The sequence below is a fragment of the Podarcis filfolensis genome (assembly GCF_964270895.1).
Source record: "Podarcis filfolensis genome assembly, chromosome: 12".
Lineage (NCBI taxonomy): Eukaryota > Metazoa > Chordata > Lepidosauria > Squamata > Lacertidae > Podarcis > Podarcis filfolensis.
In genome coordinates this window covers 39,597,024-39,615,720 of record NC_139614.1, presented here as the reverse complement: position 1 = coordinate 39,615,720, position 18,697 = coordinate 39,597,024, and the positions used below count along the sequence as shown (strand labels likewise).

The window sequence follows — 18,697 nt, the reverse complement described above, 5'->3', positions numbered from 1 at the left end:
TTGACATCTCTGGACACTACTTATGCAGAAGTCTTAAGGACTTTTGGTTTTGTGGGCTAAGTCACACTTCAGGTTACAACAAGGCCACTCAATTCAGTCTGTTCAATGTGCTTGATTGCATTTGATTTGGTCAGGTTAAGAACAGCATCTCAAGAGATCATCATGTCACTTAGCAACAATGGCTTGAAGATTTTCCTCCTGTAAAGGTAATTTTGAACTGTTAAGTCTACTGAAATGCATTCCCCGGGTTTACAGGCAGGGAAAACATTGTACTGCATCTCTTTGAAAGACACATAAAAGGGAGGAAATCTTTTGAATATGTTGTGGTAATTCAAAGTGAATAGATAGCTACCTAAAACAGTAACCAGATATGGCTTTGCATCCTTTGTTGAAATCAGAATTTAATTCAGGGAAAAAAACCACACCACGTGATTTCTGAGCAAAAGCCTTGAAACTTACTATATTTTAGTAGGTCTGATATAAGCCAGAGAAGTCAGCTAAGATCTAGAGCAGTGATCCATGAGCCACATTATTTTATCTGGCTATCATTTGTCTTACTACATCTTAATCAAGGTATGATAATTTTTGTTCTGTTTCACTTATAGGGAAAAGAAGCAACGAGGCTGCATTTCTCAGCAGTGCTTGCTATTGTAGGCAAATTCAGGAAAGGAGCTGCTGCCAATCTGCATCTTGAAGGTATATTTCAGTAAGTACCGGTATATCAATTTCTTCTGTCGCCTCTTTCCTACAAGTGGCAACTGTTTATCACCTGGTCCCATACTGATGGACCCATTAGCATGAGTGGTTCAGATGGTTGAAGACCTCAGACTTAATGTCTGGTAATACAGAAAAATGATAATATCTTTATTCAGAGGCTCTGATTATGCAGCACCATTATTTAATGAGCAGGGAACTCAGTGGAGAACCTTGGTTGCTTGTACACAACATTTTATAGGACATTAGATCACAGGCACCAGTTCTCTATCACGAAATACTAATTTTCTGAATCAGAAAATTTCTGCTCTTTGTTCACAGCACAATGCAAATATTTTCTGTGTGTTTCACTGAAATGAGGTATTTTCCGACAGAATCAGTTACGTGGGAGAAGAAGAACAAGTCTGTGTGCATTGCTAAGAGTTTATTCTGAAGCTTTGCTTTGAGTCTTTGTCATAAAAGACAGTTTATCTTTACAACAAGTTATTAGAAACTGAGATGTTTTTTTATTTCTACTATTATAAAAGTAGAGCATAGGAGACTTTTCAGAGCCATCTTCAAAAAGCAGACCGATCTTTTTTGTATATAAACTGTACACAGAAAAAAAACAAGGCACTATACATTTTTGGGATAACAAAGTATATCAAAGTTGGATTTGGAGAGTTTCTCAAGAAACTTGTGTGATGACGCTTTGTTCAGTTTAGCACCTGAAGCAGCATTGAGACCAATTCGTCGCCTATTAAAAAGAGAAACCATTCAGAGATAGAGGGTGGGAAGACACAAAGAGAGAGTAAAAACATAATTGGTAGTTTAACTAATTCAGACCAAGCAACTGCGCTGCCGAGCTACTTTTCTGAAAGTCCTTCTTGACTGAAGTCTTGAAAGTGAACAAAACACATTGCATTGTTAAATACATCCTTGTCCTATGTGTTTTATATAAATATAAATTCTTTTTGAAAATCCACAGCTTTAGACAAAATAACACTTTACAAAGAGAACGTCTTCAAAACCCAAATGGCAAGTAGTGTAACACAGCTAAAAAGATCCGCCATTGCTGCTGCAGCAGCAGCCTGAGAAACTGCTGCTAAAGTACAAGGGAGAACACAATTCATCAGCTGTCAAATTGCCTTACCTTCCCAAACAAAAGAGCCTGCAAAAGAGTTCTCTCACACATTTACAATATGACGTGATTTAAGAAGAGGCAGTAATCTACAGCCTTCCGGCGGTATCTTCTTGGCTTGGTGAAGGGGGGGGGGTGAGCGCAAGTTGGCCACGCTGCTGCTTTGTCCACGAGGTGCTGAAAATGACACAAGATCCCACTCCAGCTTTAGCCCTTAACTGCAACATAGCCAGGTTACTTAGAAGAGTCCTTTTGCCTTTTTGAGGTTCACCTGTTTCCAGGAAGGCAGTGTGTTATATTCCTCTCTTGTCATCTGCAATCCAGCCTGCATTAAAAGGATTGTTGAAGGGTAAGCATTAAGAAGTGTAAAAAAGAACAGCAATGCAAAGAGTAATTATAGAGACATCTGTGAGATGTGTATTCCCATTTACCTCAAAATCTTCATCTGAAAGGTAGATTTCAAGATTTAGTGGATCCACACCCTCTGGGAGGGGCCTTGCTAAAAGTTCGGCCAATGGGTACAGCTTCTTGCATAGTTTGGCCAGCACATCTTCCACAAGGATTATCTGGTTAGAAGCTTCAGCGTCCTAGAGGGGAGGAAAAGATTTAGAAATTTCAAGTGGTTCAGAAAGAGATAAGCAGCCAAATATTCTCTACGGAGAAGTCAGGTGATAAACAAATTCCCCCCCCCTCTTCAATCTGAAAGGAGTTTGTATATACTTACAATAGCAACCTCATTTGCTATGGCTTAGCATTAAATGAAGAAACCAGGGCAAGCTTTGGGCTTGCATACAGTCTCCCTCCCTCCTTGCCTTCCATGATGGCTGGAAGGTGGCCAAGACACTTTTTGATTCCTTTTTCAATTAACTACTGTATTTACTTGAGCCTAATGCGCCATCAAAACTAATGTGCACCTCAATTTTTCAGAACCTTGAAACAAATAAAAAAAGTATTTGTTGGCACATGTAACTGTGCCATCAAATCTAATGTGCACCTTAAATCCCACAACATAATTTGACCAAAAAAGGTGAGCATTAGATTCGAGTAAATACAGTAGTTTAGTAATATTGTTTATATTTTTCATGCCACGGCCAGTGGATGGGTGGTGCCAGAAGCAGAAGTGGGAGAAACAAACGTTAGTTCACTCGCACTTTGCAGTCACAACGGAGCCACTGTTTCATCTGAAAAACCAGGTCTGTGAAATGTACATTTTACCCAAGGAGCTTCGTTTACTTCTTTTACAGATATGGCAGCCGATTTAGAACGAACCAGCCAAAAGACGTGGCTCTCTCGAGGGAAGGTTCTTAATTACCAAGAAAGTCCCCACATTGCCACTTCACGTTTTGTGTAAGGCTTTGCATTTCTGACAAAAACGATGTGCTCTGTTTTGAGAAGGAAGCTCCAACCACTGCAAGCCTTGGCAGGTTTTCTGAGAGAGATAAGGAATAGCCAGGCCTCTGTTACTGAATCAGCTCAACAAAAACAAATATTTCAGCCAGACCTCTCAGTTCTTTGGACATAAAACATTTCCTTGCATCCTGGAAGCTTTATGAGTAGATGATAAAATCTCAGTCAAAATCCACCCACGCTGGTTATTCTCCCCGCTCAAATGCTTGAAGCTGCCTCTCCATGGTAATCCCCTGGCTTTTGCTGCTTCCCAGAACACCACCACAGCCACATCACCAGCAGTGCAGTGGAAAATGAAGAAAGATAATGAGAAAGGTTGATTTACCATTTCTGTGATCTCCGCAATGTCCTCTCTGTGTTCCCAGCTTGGAAACATATTGGTGAAGGTCAGAGGTTCGAGACCAGCATGAATTAGGTAAGATTTGGGAGGTTTCTTCACATTTTTTCCTATACATAAAAAGAAATCAAAATAAATATGGAATACCTTGCCACCTTCTTCTAGACTTTTGTGAATTTTCCACTTATCTGAAAAAAAAGCTTTGTGTTGTAAACCTTTCAAACAAAGTGTCCAGATTACCCAGGAATATGTTTTAAGGCTCCTGGATATTCCTTTTGTGGGCCCTAGTGATGAGGCCTTCTCAATTGCAGAATTCCATCTTTAGATGCAAAGTTGGTGCGGCAGAAAACCTGCGCATTCCAGAAGCTTGCTGGCCTGCAACTCCCACCCCTACGCTTGGGAGATCCTTCTCACTGCTTTTAGATGGGTTCTGAAAACCTTTTTATTGCACAGGGTGGTGAGTTTTTTGGTCTTCGATATATCCTGTTTTAATGAAAAGTGCATTTATTCTGGTCTTAGCAGAGTGTGAATTTAATATATGTGTGCATGTGTGTTTATGCACACCCACACAATGAATGTCGCAATTTTTTAAAGTTAATTGAATTAAGTTGCTTTGTTGAAAAACAGAACATAAACAAACTGAAATCAATCAATAAAAGCAGTTGCCTTTTATATAACAAGACAGAACACTGGTTGACTGATCCCAGTATTTCCTACTTGGAATGGATGAGGCCTTTCCTAACCTTGCTAAGAGAGGCTTAAGCATAGTCTGCTTCAGACAGCTTGGTCTGAAAGCATATGATGCAGTGGGCTTGCTGGAGCTACGCAGGCCTGGGTCTACTTGTGCCCAGAATTGAGACCTCTTGCATTCTACCCTCAAGTGCTTGAGGAAGGAAAATGGATGCTACTGCCAAGACAAATGGGTTTTTTCCAACTAAGTTCTATTAACTAGACATTTTGAAATTAATGGATCTCAGTTACCCATACCCATTAATTCTAATGAGTCTACACTGGGTACAGCCCAATGATTTTTATCCATTGCATATAGCTGCAGATAATAGCTACAAATATTCAGTGTGGATGCCTGACCTCAACACAGCATAGCATAGGAAAAGCTATCTCCAGAAACTAGTGGCAACAATATCACTTAAATTGACTATGATGGTTTGTTGGAGAAGTCCATGTATTATCACAGCCTCTCTTCTACAAATTTCCCAACATACAAGCATCAGACCCGCATGCTGAAGCTAGAAAATGATTAGTGGAAGTTCTCCAAGTGCCTTTTTAAAAATATGGCAGTGCTTACCTTTGTGTAAGCAGCAGCTCATACCTACAGTGCAGTTTAATCTGCACGTGTGCAATTAAAAGTCTTCCGCTCTTCTAACTACAACAGTGGAAGCTGCTTGAATTTGTCAGTGATGCCACAGCAACTGTTTGACGAAAGTCCAAACTCTGCAAATATGCCAGTCTGGATAGAGTGCTTCCCTTTATCTCTCCCTGGTCTAGGCTCTTACAGTCTTCCTTAGGGTGTGTATCATTCTGCTAAGCAACTGTGCTGCAGAACAACAGCAGCAGTGGTGCATCTACAAGTCCCTGAGTGAAGCCTGCTGCCATCTGCCTGACTCCATCCCTTCACCTTTTTAATCTGATCTTGGGTGTTGTTTCTTTGTGATGGTATATGATGGCAAAGTTTTGGGAAAAGTTTAAACAGACAAGTTCAGCCATCACCTAATCTGGTTTAGCTCTCATTATCAATGTATATATTATATGGCTGCCATCTGTCTGTCTCGAGCCAATGGAGTATAGATGAAAATCATTCCAAATGGAACAGTACAGTATATATTCAATACATTTCTATTGTGAGATTCACACCAAACTGGAAAAGTAATCATATTGGGGGTTTTTTTATAGCACTTTGAAGACAAAGCAACTTAATCACAGCATAATATTTTTATAGACAGGAGCCTAACTGCATCAAATACATAAAGCGAACTAGATAGATGGTTAGGTACAGATGCACATGGGCTCAGGAACAGTGGAAGGAAAGCAAACTCAACAAGGCAAGACTTGTTAACAAAAGGGCAATAACACACCCAGGCAGCAATAATGCAAGCTGTAGTCTTATATCTGCATCTGCTGAAACAAAGCATGAATTCTCAATGGCAGCTGTTAACACCAACTGGGTTTCCCCACCCCCCTAGGAGAGAATCACCCATAATCCTTATTTAAAACAGGAGAGATATAGTGTCAACTTCGTTAGTGGACTCTAATCCTGCATCTCCTCATTAAGTGTCCATCAAAATACATCAGGCACAGGACATCCAGAGAGATTAAGAAGCAGAACATTTTCATTTCCTTGAACATTCTGATTCTGACTTTATAGGTCACTATATTTAAGCAGAAAAGGTTGAGGTGACTCTTAGAAACAGTTAAACGCAATTAGGTTCGCTGTAGCTATCGCAAGGTTTGTAGAACGCCTGCTCATTAACTGCAGCAAGCTGCTTGTAAAGTAATATTTTATTAATGAATTAAAATAATTGATTTAAATAATGATTACCTAGACACAAGCTTTTTTTTTAGTGATGGGAATGCATGATCGGGCAGCTGAATTCTCCTTATAACAGATGAGAGCCATGGAAATGTTGGGGAACTTTGCCTTAGAGCAATGATAGGCAGGGGAAGGGAGAAAAACACTCCCACGGGGCTAACTGCCCCCACCCCCACTTTAGGCAAGCCACACATATCCAGCCTCTAGTCACAAATCCTTGGTGATCTGCCTTAAAAAGGAGAGTTGTGGGAGTGCAAGAATAATGCAAGGCATGTAGCACCTTCATTCATGAGCTATAGCTATCAATGTGCACAATGCAGGAGCTACACAGGGCAGACAGCCAACAGCATCTGCTACCAGGCCAGGTAGCACTGAACAGCTTGGTTCCAGGATAACTTAAAGGGCCATCTGAGCCCTTTTATCTCAGCTCAGTCACTGCGATATTTCAGAGGAGGGCTGCTAGTTGCCCCCTGTGCTGCAGAATCCTGGCTACCTTCAACGAGGCATTTAGTGTGGAGTAAATACTCTTCTGGTGAAGATTCAGAAGGCATCTTCGCTACCAATTTCCATATGTCTCTTGAAGACCTTATGCCAGCTGCTTAAATTTTTCCAAGATGAGCCTGTGATTTTAATGACTATTTTCATTTTTCAAACAGTGCTTTATGCTTTATTGTACTAATAAATTTTGTTGTATAGCAGCCTGGTATTCTATTTGAAAGGGAGTGGGGGAGTCTATAAACATTTAACATATAAATAAATGTCATCCTGCCCTAGGATCAAACTTGGTATAAGCAAGCTCCAAGAGACCTAAGTCATACTTGGGCCCCAAGCCAACGTCTGGGATACACTAGCTGGAAGTGTGCTGTGAACTCAGTATTAGAGGAAACATGATGCTTCAGCCAAAAACAACAAACTTGTGTCTGTCCCCCACAACCATAACATGTGTTGCAACCTACCCCGTGTCATTCTGACATGTGTTTTCCTCCTGCCCCTGCTCCACATCACTGGCTGCTGGAGATGAGGACAGGGAAAGCCACAGAAGAATGAAAGGGATGGGGAATCTCAGCACAGGGGTCTATGCACATCCACGCTCTTTCTGGGCCTCCTCTGCAAACAAGCATTGACTTTGTATGAGATGCACATCCCAACACAAACGCTCCTGAACTTGTTATTACCTTTGCAGTACTGGAGGACGGTCTCCATGGCACATTTCCTGTCCGAGGCCCAGCGGATTCGGGCTGATCCGGCTATTTTATTTTCCACAGGCCACCAGCCTTGCCAGAGGTACACTTCATGGTGATTGTCAACAAGGAAGAGGGCTGCACATGTTAAATAAAAGACAAAGGTTCTAAACGTTGCACGCTTGTGTGTGTGAGAGAGGGTGTACCGTATCTTCAGCACGCCCATTTCATACATAATAAAGAGTCTGGTGTGGTACCAGAACCTAACACACTGGATTTGGGTCGAGTTCCTACTTCTGCAGCAAACACATTATGCCACTCTCTGAGTTTTCCATATAAAAATGGCACTAAAACTGCCATCAGCATCTCCTCACAGTGCTTTTTATGAGACAAACAAGATGAAAATGGCAAAGCACTTTGCATTCTTACTGCAGGGAGGCTACTGCTGCTTATATACTACTTCTAATTTGCACCATGTGTTGCTAGAGTGCATTATCTTAGTTTTAGTGATTCAGAGTGCTAGAGTGTATTAATTTATAAGGCCTTCAGCAGCTTGGAATCAGGATGCCTCAGGGGCCATCTGATCCCTTATATCCCTGCTTGAGCATGGTCTCCCATGGCTTGTATGCACAGCTCATCTCCATCGGGAGTCATATGTTCAGTACTGTGGGCCCAATTTTGTGGAAATCCCAGTGGAGGTCAGACAGGCCCCCTGTTGAACCTCCAGTGCTTACCAAGGACTTTTTTGTTCCAGCAGGTTTACAACCGACAACTACTTTTTATAGTTTTTAACTCATTTTTAGTCTTACTGCACTGGGTCTTCTGTACATCACTTAAGAGATGACATTATATGAATTACTGAAATATAAGAATCATCATCACCCCTCTTTTGGGTTTTGGGTTTTTTTTGCAACTTTTAGGAGGAAGAACATAATCAAGTAACTGAAATCTGGCACGTTCAGGGTTAGCAGTATTCCTGAGCAAAGGCATCTTCCTAGAGGCCAGAGACTTCCTAAGGCACCAGACAAGTTAAGCTTCAGATTGGGGTCCATATTGTCCCCTGCCACATTCACTTGCCTGGCTGGGGAGCTGTGTAGAGGTCTTCCTGGAGGAATGGCATAGAATTCACCACAGTGGGGTCTCTTGCTGGATAGATGTATTCAGTGGCTGAGAATTCTCCAGACGAACTACCAAGGATGAACAAGCGGGGCGTGAAGTTGAACTTCCCAGGATCTTTTTTGAAAAAGCAATGAAAAGATGTATAATTAATATTTCAGAAGCCATTTTACCCATTTTAGGGTGGTTGGTTTTTTATGAGTCTTGTGACTTATTAGTTTTATCATCCGATTTATCAGCTACCCCATCAGGCCCCAAGGTGGGTTTCAACAATCTAAAATTCAATATTAAACACATCTGAGGTGTCAAAAGCCAATGTAAAGAAGTAGTACTTCGGTATATGACGGGTGGCGCTGTGGATTAAACCACAGAGCCTAGGACTTGCCGATCAGAAGGTCGGCGGTTCGAATCCCTGCGACGGGGTGAGCTCCCGTTGCTCAGTCCCTGCTCCTGCCAACCTAGCAGTTCAAAAGCACGACAAAGTGCAAGTAGATAAATAGGTACTGCTCAGGCGGGAAGGTAAACGGCGTTTCCGTGCGCTGCTCTGCTTCGCCAGAAGCGGCTTAGTCATGCTGGCCACATGACCCGGAAGCTGTACGCCAGCTCCCTTGACCAGTAAAGCGAGATGAGCGCCGCAACCCCAGAGTCGTCCGCGACTGGACCTAATGGTCAGGGGTTCCTTTACCTTTTTATGATGGAAACTATATAATGAAGGTGCCAGATGGGGAGGGAATTCCAGAACCTAGGAGCTGCCATAGAGAATGCCCTCATAGCCAGTACCCCTGAACATTTCCTGGCATTGTATTGCCATGGAGTTCATGTTCCCCAGAGATGACCCCACAGCTTTACACCAGGGGTTGGGAGCCTGTGGATCACAACTCCCACCAGCCCCAGCCAGCTTGACCAATGGTAAGGGAGGGCCACAGATTTCTCACTCCTGTTTTAGACAAGCGCTTTTCTCTTGTCTGTATTTGTGAGTTCTGGGGTATCTTATCAAAGCGCCACAGGAAAACCAAGCATTCCCTACCTTGCAACATGCAATCATAGGCTTTCCGGTCTCTCCTCCCTAAGGCATCCCAGAATCCCAATGGCTCTGACCCTTCGTCGCATTCATGTATCGTCACCTTGCTACTGCTGTGCAGCCCTGCTTCCAGAGGGCACCTGAAATGCAATATTAATCCATCAGAACCACTGTTAGTGTTGTGAATTTGTGCTGCAGCATGATTCTTACCAAGTCAGACATGCACATAGACACTTTGCCAAAAAAAGAGAGCTGAGAACAATGCCAGGTAACAGGCACTTGCCAAGCCTCATCACCTCTTGTTTCCTCTGACTCAACTGTTCTCATAAACCGACATCCTTGGCATTGGCTCACTCAAGCATCCTGCAAGTGTTTTCCCAACTTGAGAAGAGCTCCGCTGAATCAGTCCAAAGGGGCCCCTAATTCAACCTCCTGGTTCTCTCAGAAGCCAATCAGGTGCCTCCAGGAAGCCCAGACAATAGTTCTCCCCTTGCAGCTGCCCTCCAGCAGCTGGAATTGAACACACTCTGCCTCTGAACGCAGAGGCTCAGCACAGCCATCATGGCTACTTGCCACTGACACCCATTTATCCAAAGCCACCTTAGTCAGTGGCAGCAAATTCAATAAATAAATAAATTTATGTGGCGTGTTAAGATGTGATGTGCCATTTTCCATCTCTCTGGAATGTGCTACCGATCCATCTCACTGGATGACCCTGAGTTCTAGTACTGAGCGATGAGGACAAAAGCTTCACTTTAGCCACCTTCTCTATACAATGCCCAATGTGCACGTTATAAAGCCAATGTGGCATAGTGGCTAGAGTGCTGGATTAGGAAGATCCAGGTTCAAATCCTCACTCCCCCATGAAACTCACCGGGTGAACTTGGGGTAGTCACCACTGCCCAGCCTAACCTCCCTTGCAGAGGTGTTGTGAGATGAAAACGCGAGAACCATGTATGCCACCTTGAGCTACTGGAAGGGTGGGTGGAATATGTGTGCAAAAAATGAAATAAAAGTAATAAACCTCAATTTTGTCCCCCCCCCCTTAAGTCACTTCTCACCCATTTTCAGGGGTCTTCCACACAAACTTTGTACAGACAATGTGGATATGTATTCAAAAGGATAGTTTGGTTACTTACTGTTCTTTTATTTTATTGGCTGCTGTTCTTCCAACTTCTTTGGTGTGTGGCTGGGCTTTGCAGCCGTGCCACAAGTAAATGAGAGCTTTGTTGATATTGAGAACAAGCATTGACGTCCTGGACCTCAGGCTGCTACAGTGGCAGGCTACTTCAAGCAGGTTTCCTTCAAGGGAAAGCTCCCCTCGTACACAGTACAATCGCCAATCGCCTGCAATGGGCATGGATAACGCAACTTTATTATACAACGGCTAAGGCTACTTCCAAGTTAAGCTATGCATTGGCACAGGCAAACAAAAAGCCTTGAGGTGCTTGAAGACCAAGGCTTTGGTGAGTGACAGATGTGCTGAGGCAGTGTTGTGCACACCTGCAGTCAACACCTGGAATGTGCCTGTGTTGATCTCCACTGTTGATCACTCGCAAAGTCTGAACAAACTATCAGGATCAAAAAAGATGGTCACTTAAAACACTTCACTAAAACTCAGTTTTTCTTCCTATTTATGATGGTTTTTACTTCATTTCACTCCCTTTTTATTATGAATGTTGCTGGAGGAAGCAAACCTAACTGGCATAAAGGCCTGGTTCATACATAGTGCTAAGTGATGGTTTGCTGAACCTGACTGTGGTTTGCTGGTATGTGCAAACCCAGCCCAGCAACGCAGCCGTGATTTGTTTTCTGTCAGCAAACCATGATGTGAAATCATGCTTTGTTGTTCTAACTTTGGTTGGGTGACACGCCTGAACCTAGTGGCTTTCTTTAACCATGGTTTGTTTGGCCATCCCACCCCAGACCTATGCCAAGATTCAAAAGCATGAACAGCTGGAGAAACAAAAAAAGCTTTGGAGAAAATAAGGGCTTGTCTGCTCAGCTCTGAGTTGAGAAGCCCCTGTTAAAACAAACCATGTCCAAGTGCTATGTGTGAATGTAGCCACTGTTGGCCCACACTGGTGAAACACACTGTGGCTTGAGTTAATATAGTGAGAAAAGAATGGATGCCAACTTTTCTATCAGTAGTCTTTCCACCTGACTCTATTTGAGGGCGAGGTGAGACAGCAAGGCCCACTTCATTAGCCAGGATTTGATTCCTTCCTCCCTCCCTCCCTCCCTTTAACTACCTCAATCAACAGCCATTCCACCTGATCATTTAGAAAGATGGGACCTGATTTATTTTCCTCTGCCCTTTCTGTTCCCCCCTTCTGTATCATGCCTTTTATATGTGTCTTACAAACTATATGGCTCATCCTGCTTCGCAAATGGCTGTCTCAGATCTGGAACCCCCATGCATAAACCCAGTTATGTGGGGCCAGCTGTGATTTCTTGGCTGTAGAGAAAGGAAGCTTTGCACATGCTTAAATGTACTTGCCTTCACTTTTACTAGTTTGCTTCCCTGGCATTCAAGACAAATGCTGGTTAAATTAAATGCTACTGTGCTGCCTTAGATGACCAACAGAGTGAATTGAGGTAAAAGCATTCACACAGTTCAACTCTCCCTTCTGTCACAGCAGAAAAATTGGTATCAGGAGGCTATTTACTCTGTGTGTTTTCTTCTTCCTCTTCCCTTCTGCCCGTATGAACGATCATTCCACCTTGAAAACACTGAAGAAAACACGGCGGCTCTTTTCCTTGAAGAACTTGAACCTGAAAAGTGAACATGATCCTAGCATTACAACCGGTTAAGTTTCATTCAGGGCAATGCAAAATATTATATAATTAATTTGATAAATGGCTGGGGTCAAAAGTTATGCCAGGTGTCCTACGAACCTCCTTATGTTCTTAGGACAAAGGTGGAGAACATGTGGCTCTCCACATATTGTTGGACCACAGCTCCTGCTATACATGCTGCCTGAGGCCAACAGAAGTGCAATAACACCTGGAGGGCCACAGGTTCCCCAACCATGCTTTTGATCATCTGATAGGACTGGAGGCATGGAAGGAGGTTACAAAAAGCAGAGCCTTTTCAATTGCATTAATTTGGCAGAATCTACTGGGAAACCTTTGTCATCCCGAGCACTGCATTACCCTCTGGGCAGCCTTCCAACCAAGGACCACGTGCCTGTGATGGATAGAGGCAGAGGCAAAAGCAGGCAGAGCAACTGATGTAAAATTCACATCTGTAGAGAAGCCCCCTCCATCCAGAAAAGCAACAGGGACTTAGCAGAAGACTAGGTTGCACCAGCCAGGCAAAAACACAGTGTGAAGCAGAGCCAGCCAGGGGAGTGGCCTTAGGAGAGATCCAAGGGCCAGACAGAGAGACCTGGAGGGCCACGTTGGGCTCTGACTCGGAGTTACCCCACCTCTGGTCTACATCGTGCTGAAAGCAAAAGAACTTGACAGCCTCATGCTTTGCTTACCTGAGCACCTCTCTCTTCATCCAGCTCCACGGTCATCAGTGCAGATGTCCCTTTCTCACTGACAGTGGAGTGCCTCCCTTGCCAGAAGAAGTACACACATTTCTCTTTGCCAACAACCCTGGTTTGTAGGTCCCCCTTCTGTCTGCTCCCAACTGCAAAGCAAAGTCAAAAGAGGCTATAACCCGAGGAGTACACGCCCAACGCAGAACTCATTTTTAGGACTCACAAACATTAGGACGAAAGCATAGCAAAGTGTTCCTGCAAAGAACTGCTGGGGAAAATTGATCTGGCAGACAAAAATACATGCAGGAAAACTGCAGATTGGCCAGCAGTTTTATACTTCTCAAAGCACCATAACAAAAAGTAAACGGCATTGCTGGGCGAAAATGAAGACAACTGCAGTATGTGTGTGATATTTTGCAAGCTCATCATGCTACCACCTTAAAATAAGTGTTCTATGCCATTTCCCATACTTTAACAGTCTTTGACAGCTATATATTTCGTGGGGGTGAGCGTTCAGTATTACTGAGTAGCATTGGAATTCTGTGCAGGTAAAATATGCACAGAGTGCAATTCACTTGAGTAAAACTTGTTTTTAAAAAGGTAATATTCAAAGGGCTCCTCCCATAGTGCAGAGGTATGTAGAGAAAATTAAATTGTTGATACTGTATATCTGTTTTCATAAATGATACGTGGCTTCTTGTATGAATGAAGAGCTCACCCAGGAGGTGTAGCAAACACCCAATAACTATGTTTTAGCCATTCTGCTGTATAATTAAGCATCATTCAGAAACGGCGTAAAAACTAGTCAAATGTAAAAGGGTGATAAACAGTTACCTCCTGAAATAAAAAATGAAGATCATAAAAAGATACATAAAGGACATTGTTTACATCCTGCCCTCCTCCTCAACAGCAAGATCGTTTCTAGCAATTCATATACGGAAAAACAAAACTAGTTGGTTATGTGCTTGAATAGTTAAGTGCATCACAGGCAGCACAGATCAACTTTACCCAGTTCAGACAAAATCAATACCTCATTAGAGGATTTTTCACTAACCTGAAGTGCTCACAAGGTACTTCCATTTGACCACATACGTGTCGCCTTCATGAAACTGCCCAATGCTTTGCTTAGGGAGCCTGCTATAATCAAATTCCAATATATGCCAGACATCCACAGAGACAGTGATGATTTCAAATTGCCTCCCGTCATCTCCCTCAATGAAGCCATAGCCGCGGCCGATGTTCATCCCATCCAAGACCGTGCCAACCGTTGTCTCGGGCACAGGGACCATTCGCATGACATCGTATGGTTTAACGTCAGACCTGGTTTCCTCCTGTAACAAGACACAAAGCATATTTCCCCTTAGCAATTTCAGAAAGCCCATTATGACATTATGATAACAAACGAGCCAGATGTCAAGCACTTATCATCATACTAAAGAAGCCTACAGGGGTTCATCAGCAATTCACTTTGGTTGTCAATCACAAAATTAACCTTCAGAAGACATGGAATAAAAGACTACAGGAATAGAAATAATGCTTATAATGGTGAAATCTAGCCTCACACCTGACAATCTCAGTTTCTTTTACTTCATAAGGGACCACAAGAAATGTTATAATCATCATGTCATCTTAGTACAGAGGACAAGTGCATCGCAGTAGCTATAGTGAAATCCCCAGGTACAATTGTGGGTTTCAGCCCCACATTGGACAAAAGATTCCTGCACTTCAGGGGGGTTGGACTAGATGCCCCTTGTGGTCCCTTTCTAGAATTCTATGATTCTTTGAATTTGTTGGGTAAGCCCCTGGGCAAATCCATCTCTTAGAGCTTAGTATTTCCATTTGTAAAATGGACACAATACAATCTCTCATACAGGTTCGCTTTGTGGAACAATATAAAGTTTGTTTCATGCCCTGATTGGCAATGCATAATTAATTTACACAAATAAAACTACTATAAATAAGTATATAATTCTGACACCTTCTGAGGGGATTCGCCAGAGTTCTTCTCAGCTGGTTTCTTCAGTTCGGTCCAATCGAGAAACTTTTCTTTAAATAATATTGTCTCATTGTGTTCTGTGAGCCTGCCGAAAATAGCCCAGTCTGGACGTCCCTGTCCTTTTCTGCATTACAGAAAAAATAGATAGATAGATATAAACACAGAAAACACTCCAACGTCAATCAACGTTTCACACTATAAAATAAAAGCTGCAACAGCTTAAAAATAGTGCTGGATGTCTTGCCTAATTCAACTTTGAAAGCTCTATTTATTTTTGAGAATTACAAGAACACAAGATTGTGTAGGTAAAAACACTCTTAACAATTCTGATGCAGGGTTGTTTAAAAATGTGAATGAGGAGCTGTAGAGCAGTGAGATACACACCCTGTTTGGATATACTGAGAAGGAAGTCTGCAATATTTATTTTTCCAAACATGTTTCCTGTCTGGTACTGGCACAAGCATTGCATGTTCTTTAACAATGGCTGGGGTGAATGCAGAAGCCATCATTTTCTTCCCACAAATGCACAAGAATTAGCAAAAGTTAGAGGAGACCCTCTAAGCCAGGCTTCCTCAACCTTGGCCCTCCAGATGTTTTTGGCCTACAAGTCCCATGATCCCTAGCTAGCAGGACCAGTGGTCAGGGATTATGGGAATTGTAGTATCAAAACATCTGGAGGGCCGAGGTTGAGGAAGCCTGCTCTAAGCTGCAAGCAATTCAGATCCTTAGCTCATGGCAATGTTTGTTATGGAGGTATCAAAAGAGGGAGCAAATTCAGCATTACGAATCGTAGGGTTGGGGTTGATACCTTGGAATAAGGGGGTTGCATTCACCAGGATCCAGAGGATTGATGTCACAGTTTGCATAGTCAAAGGTGCCGTTCCACAAGTGTTTGGCCAGCTGGAATGCCACTTTTCTTTGGGCTAGCGTGACCTCCTTCCCATGCCAAACATACACTTCACTACCAAAATCAAACACCAAGACCTGAAGGAGGGGAGAGAAGGGAGGGGGAAGGAGGAGGAGAGAGAACAAACAATGAAGTCATTCATTTAGCCAAAAAAGAAGAAATGCTGAGTAAAAACTGAGCAGTGCAGCTAAACAATGCTGACAATAACACCACAAAATAATGCTATGCATGTTTACTGGGAAGAAATGGATCAGCAGCACCCACTCATTTCCCCATAATGAGTAGTTCAGGCTTCATTTCTGAGCAATAATTGATTTGCTGCCGGGGTCTGCTACACAAATGGCTTCTTGTCTTGCCTCCCTCCAACCACCCCAATTTACAGTTTTGTATATTTACAGCTGCATAACGAAAAACTACGACATCTGCATCATTCAAGGCAAGCACTAAGGTTTGTACTTATCCCACTTGTAGCTCTGTGAAAAGTGCCTGTTTGTATGCCTTGTAAATATATTTTATTTCCTTGGCTTTGAAGAGTGAGCCATGAATGCTACTTCCTACAATATCACCTGGTTCCCATCTTCTGACATGGGCACTCTTAGATTTAATTTGTGATTTGGGGGTCAAGGGTGCTAGTTCAGTTATCAGTAGAAGGCAGTGTGCAATCACTCAAGGGCTGGTCTGGGCCTACTTCAGAATCAGCAGAGTCCTAAGGGGGAAAGATCCTAGGAAATCGTACTAAAAGGCAATGCTTGTTTGCGCCCCAAAAGGAGCGCCTGAGCTGCCACCGAACTTCAAAGCACCACTTACTATACCTCTTTTGAATTCAACAGCGTACACTTTGGCATCTTTCCCCAGTAGTCATCATCAGGAATAAGTTTATCATCCACTAGTCGGTAAATGCAATTTGTTTCTATTATTGCAGCTTCATACATTTCATCTTCTTCCGGGTTTCCAGCAGCTTGAAATGAGCAGGCAAGACAAAACGTCACGTCAGTTTAACTTGGAAGAAGCAACTCTTGGATATTCTTACCAAAAAAAAGCCAGCACTGAGATGGAGAAAACAAAAAAAGAGAGCCTTACTCTGGTAGCTTGTCTGGCCACCAAGCAGTTTCCAGAAGTCTTTGGCTGCATGAGTGTGTGTATTGATTCCTTCCTCTATGGTCTGCACATAAGGAGCCCGGCAGCCAAGTTCTCGCTTTGTCTGAATTAAAGTTGCAAGTTCTGAAGCCTAAGAAATTTGAACACGATTAGCTGAATAGGCTTGTTTCAGCTGGTGGGATAATAGCTCAGTTCAGAGGAGAGAAAGAGGATGGGAGCTTTCTGCTGTTTTTATTAGACAAACGATACTGAACATAAAAACTATGTCAGATGCATATAGGCTCTCTTGTTTGCATTTCAATGAGGACTTCATCCCATTTAACCCAGAAGCCAAAGAGAACATCTTCAAAGCATTCCCCCCCCCCCCCGTTTGAATACAAGCAGAATTCTTGTATTCCTTCTCCTCCACACATAGAATTATTTCATCTGCTCAGCTGTAAGGTTTAACAAGTTACAAACCATTAACACCAGCTTTGACTCCCACTGTCTCTTCTATCCCCTCAATTTCTTTGTGGTTTTTAAATGTGGTTTTATTGATTTAAATGATGCCTCTGAATTTTTGTAAGTAACATAGGAACTTGATATGTTATACTGCTTAAAAGCCATTCTGGCATGTAAGCGGTGTATAAATTCATAAATAATAAATAATAGTAATGCTTGCTTTGTTTAAAAAAGCAGGAAAACTGCAATGCAATTTTTAATATATATAAAAATCAACCCATACCAGCATTTTTTTTGGGGGGGGGGGAGAGGCACAAAATGAGAGCAAGGAGGAGGAAGAGAACTGCCCCATCAGTAACTTCCACATTTCACATGTTACAAACAGCCATTCTCTATCTTGCCCACAGAAGAAACTCCCCAGGAACTAAGGGCTTTGTTATCTCAATGCTTATAAGCACCAACCTTTGCTTTCTCGATGACATTTGCAAACTCCCCTACCCACAGGAAGCAGAAATGAGGAGTAAGTAACAGGAAACAGTCGCCACTGTTAAGCGATGAAGCCCTTGGCTCGACTAATCTTGTTTGAACATGTCTTCTTCCTACATTGAAAGGGAGAAAAAAAAACCAGACTAGTTGCATTCCTATAAATAAGTAGTCATACCTTGGATCTCGAACGCCTTGGTACTCGGACGTTTTGACTCCCGAACGCCGCAAACCTGGAAGTGAGTATTCCGATTTGCGAACGTTCTCTGGAACCCAAAGGTCCGGTTGGGCTTCCGCAGCTTCCAACTGGCTGCAGGAACTTCCTGCAGCCAATCAGAAGCCGTGCTTTGGTTTTCGAATGTTTTTGAAGTTGAACGGAATGTTTTGGAAGGTATGACTGTACTAGAGCCATCTTCCGTGCTTGATTACACTGAGGGGGTTGGGGGAGGAACAAATAACTAATACTCCCATTTCCACAACGTTGCTTTATGCAAGAGGTAGCTTATGGAGTAGCAGAGGGTTCCTGTGCATAAAGAATACAGCAACTTGATCACCAAAACAACCCAGCAGCTACAATCTGTGATACAAGGTTTGAATACCTGGGGTTATATCCAACGCTAGCCATACGCAAGAGCAGATCCATTTAAATGAATGGGCATGACTAACTTAATTGCATTCATTTCATTGAGTCTAGTCTGTGTGGAACTTAGTTGGATACAACCCTTGGGACCTTTTAGTTTAGGAAAAAAATGTGTCAGAGGTAGTATGCTTCTGAACATCATTTGCTGGAAACTGCAAGAGGGAAGAATGCTGTTGAGCTCAGCTGTTTCCCATAGG

At 42.8% G+C, this 18,697-nt stretch overlaps 2 protein-coding genes across 51 annotated transcripts in view; one reads left to right on the top strand and one right to left on the bottom strand.

Annotated features, from left to right (window-relative positions):
* LOC310746217 (uncharacterized protein) overlaps nucleotides 1–6,824 on the top strand; it is a gene marked incomplete at its 3' end in the record, with an annotated part of 139,276 nt that extends 132,452 nt beyond the window's left edge. Inside the window, exons 6-8 of the mRNA XM_083580062.1 lie at nucleotides 606–706; nucleotides 3,607–4,136; nucleotides 4,206–6,824. The remainder of the gene's footprint in view (nucleotides 1–605; nucleotides 707–3,606; nucleotides 4,137–4,205) is intronic.
* SVIL (supervillin) overlaps nucleotides 1,124–18,697 on the bottom strand; it is a 143,576-nt gene continuing 126,002 nt past the window's right edge. For all 50 annotated transcript variants that reach the window (XM_083579091.1, XM_083579130.1, XM_083579087.1 and 47 more), the window contains 15 exons: nucleotides 17,840–17,976; nucleotides 16,919–17,066; nucleotides 16,651–16,796; nucleotides 15,740–15,915; nucleotides 14,914–15,055; nucleotides 13,990–14,266; nucleotides 12,933–13,084; nucleotides 12,114–12,219; nucleotides 10,584–10,791; nucleotides 9,451–9,584; nucleotides 8,385–8,540; nucleotides 7,302–7,445; nucleotides 3,567–3,688; nucleotides 2,266–2,421; nucleotides 1,124–2,159 (listed from right to left, as the gene is read on the bottom strand). In XM_083579091.1, coding sequence (XP_083435217.1) covers nucleotides 2,073–2,159; nucleotides 2,266–2,421; nucleotides 3,567–3,688; nucleotides 7,302–7,445; nucleotides 8,385–8,540; nucleotides 9,451–9,584; nucleotides 10,584–10,791; nucleotides 12,114–12,219; nucleotides 12,933–13,084; nucleotides 13,990–14,266; nucleotides 14,914–15,055; nucleotides 15,740–15,915; nucleotides 16,651–16,796; nucleotides 16,919–17,066; nucleotides 17,840–17,976 — 2,291 coding nt within the window. In that variant the 3' untranslated portion in view covers nucleotides 1,124–2,072. The remainder of the gene's footprint in view (nucleotides 2,160–2,265; nucleotides 2,422–3,566; nucleotides 3,689–7,301; nucleotides 7,446–8,384; nucleotides 8,541–9,450; nucleotides 9,585–10,583; nucleotides 10,792–12,113; nucleotides 12,220–12,932; nucleotides 13,085–13,989; nucleotides 14,267–14,913; nucleotides 15,056–15,739; nucleotides 15,916–16,650; nucleotides 16,797–16,918; nucleotides 17,067–17,839; nucleotides 17,977–18,697) is intronic.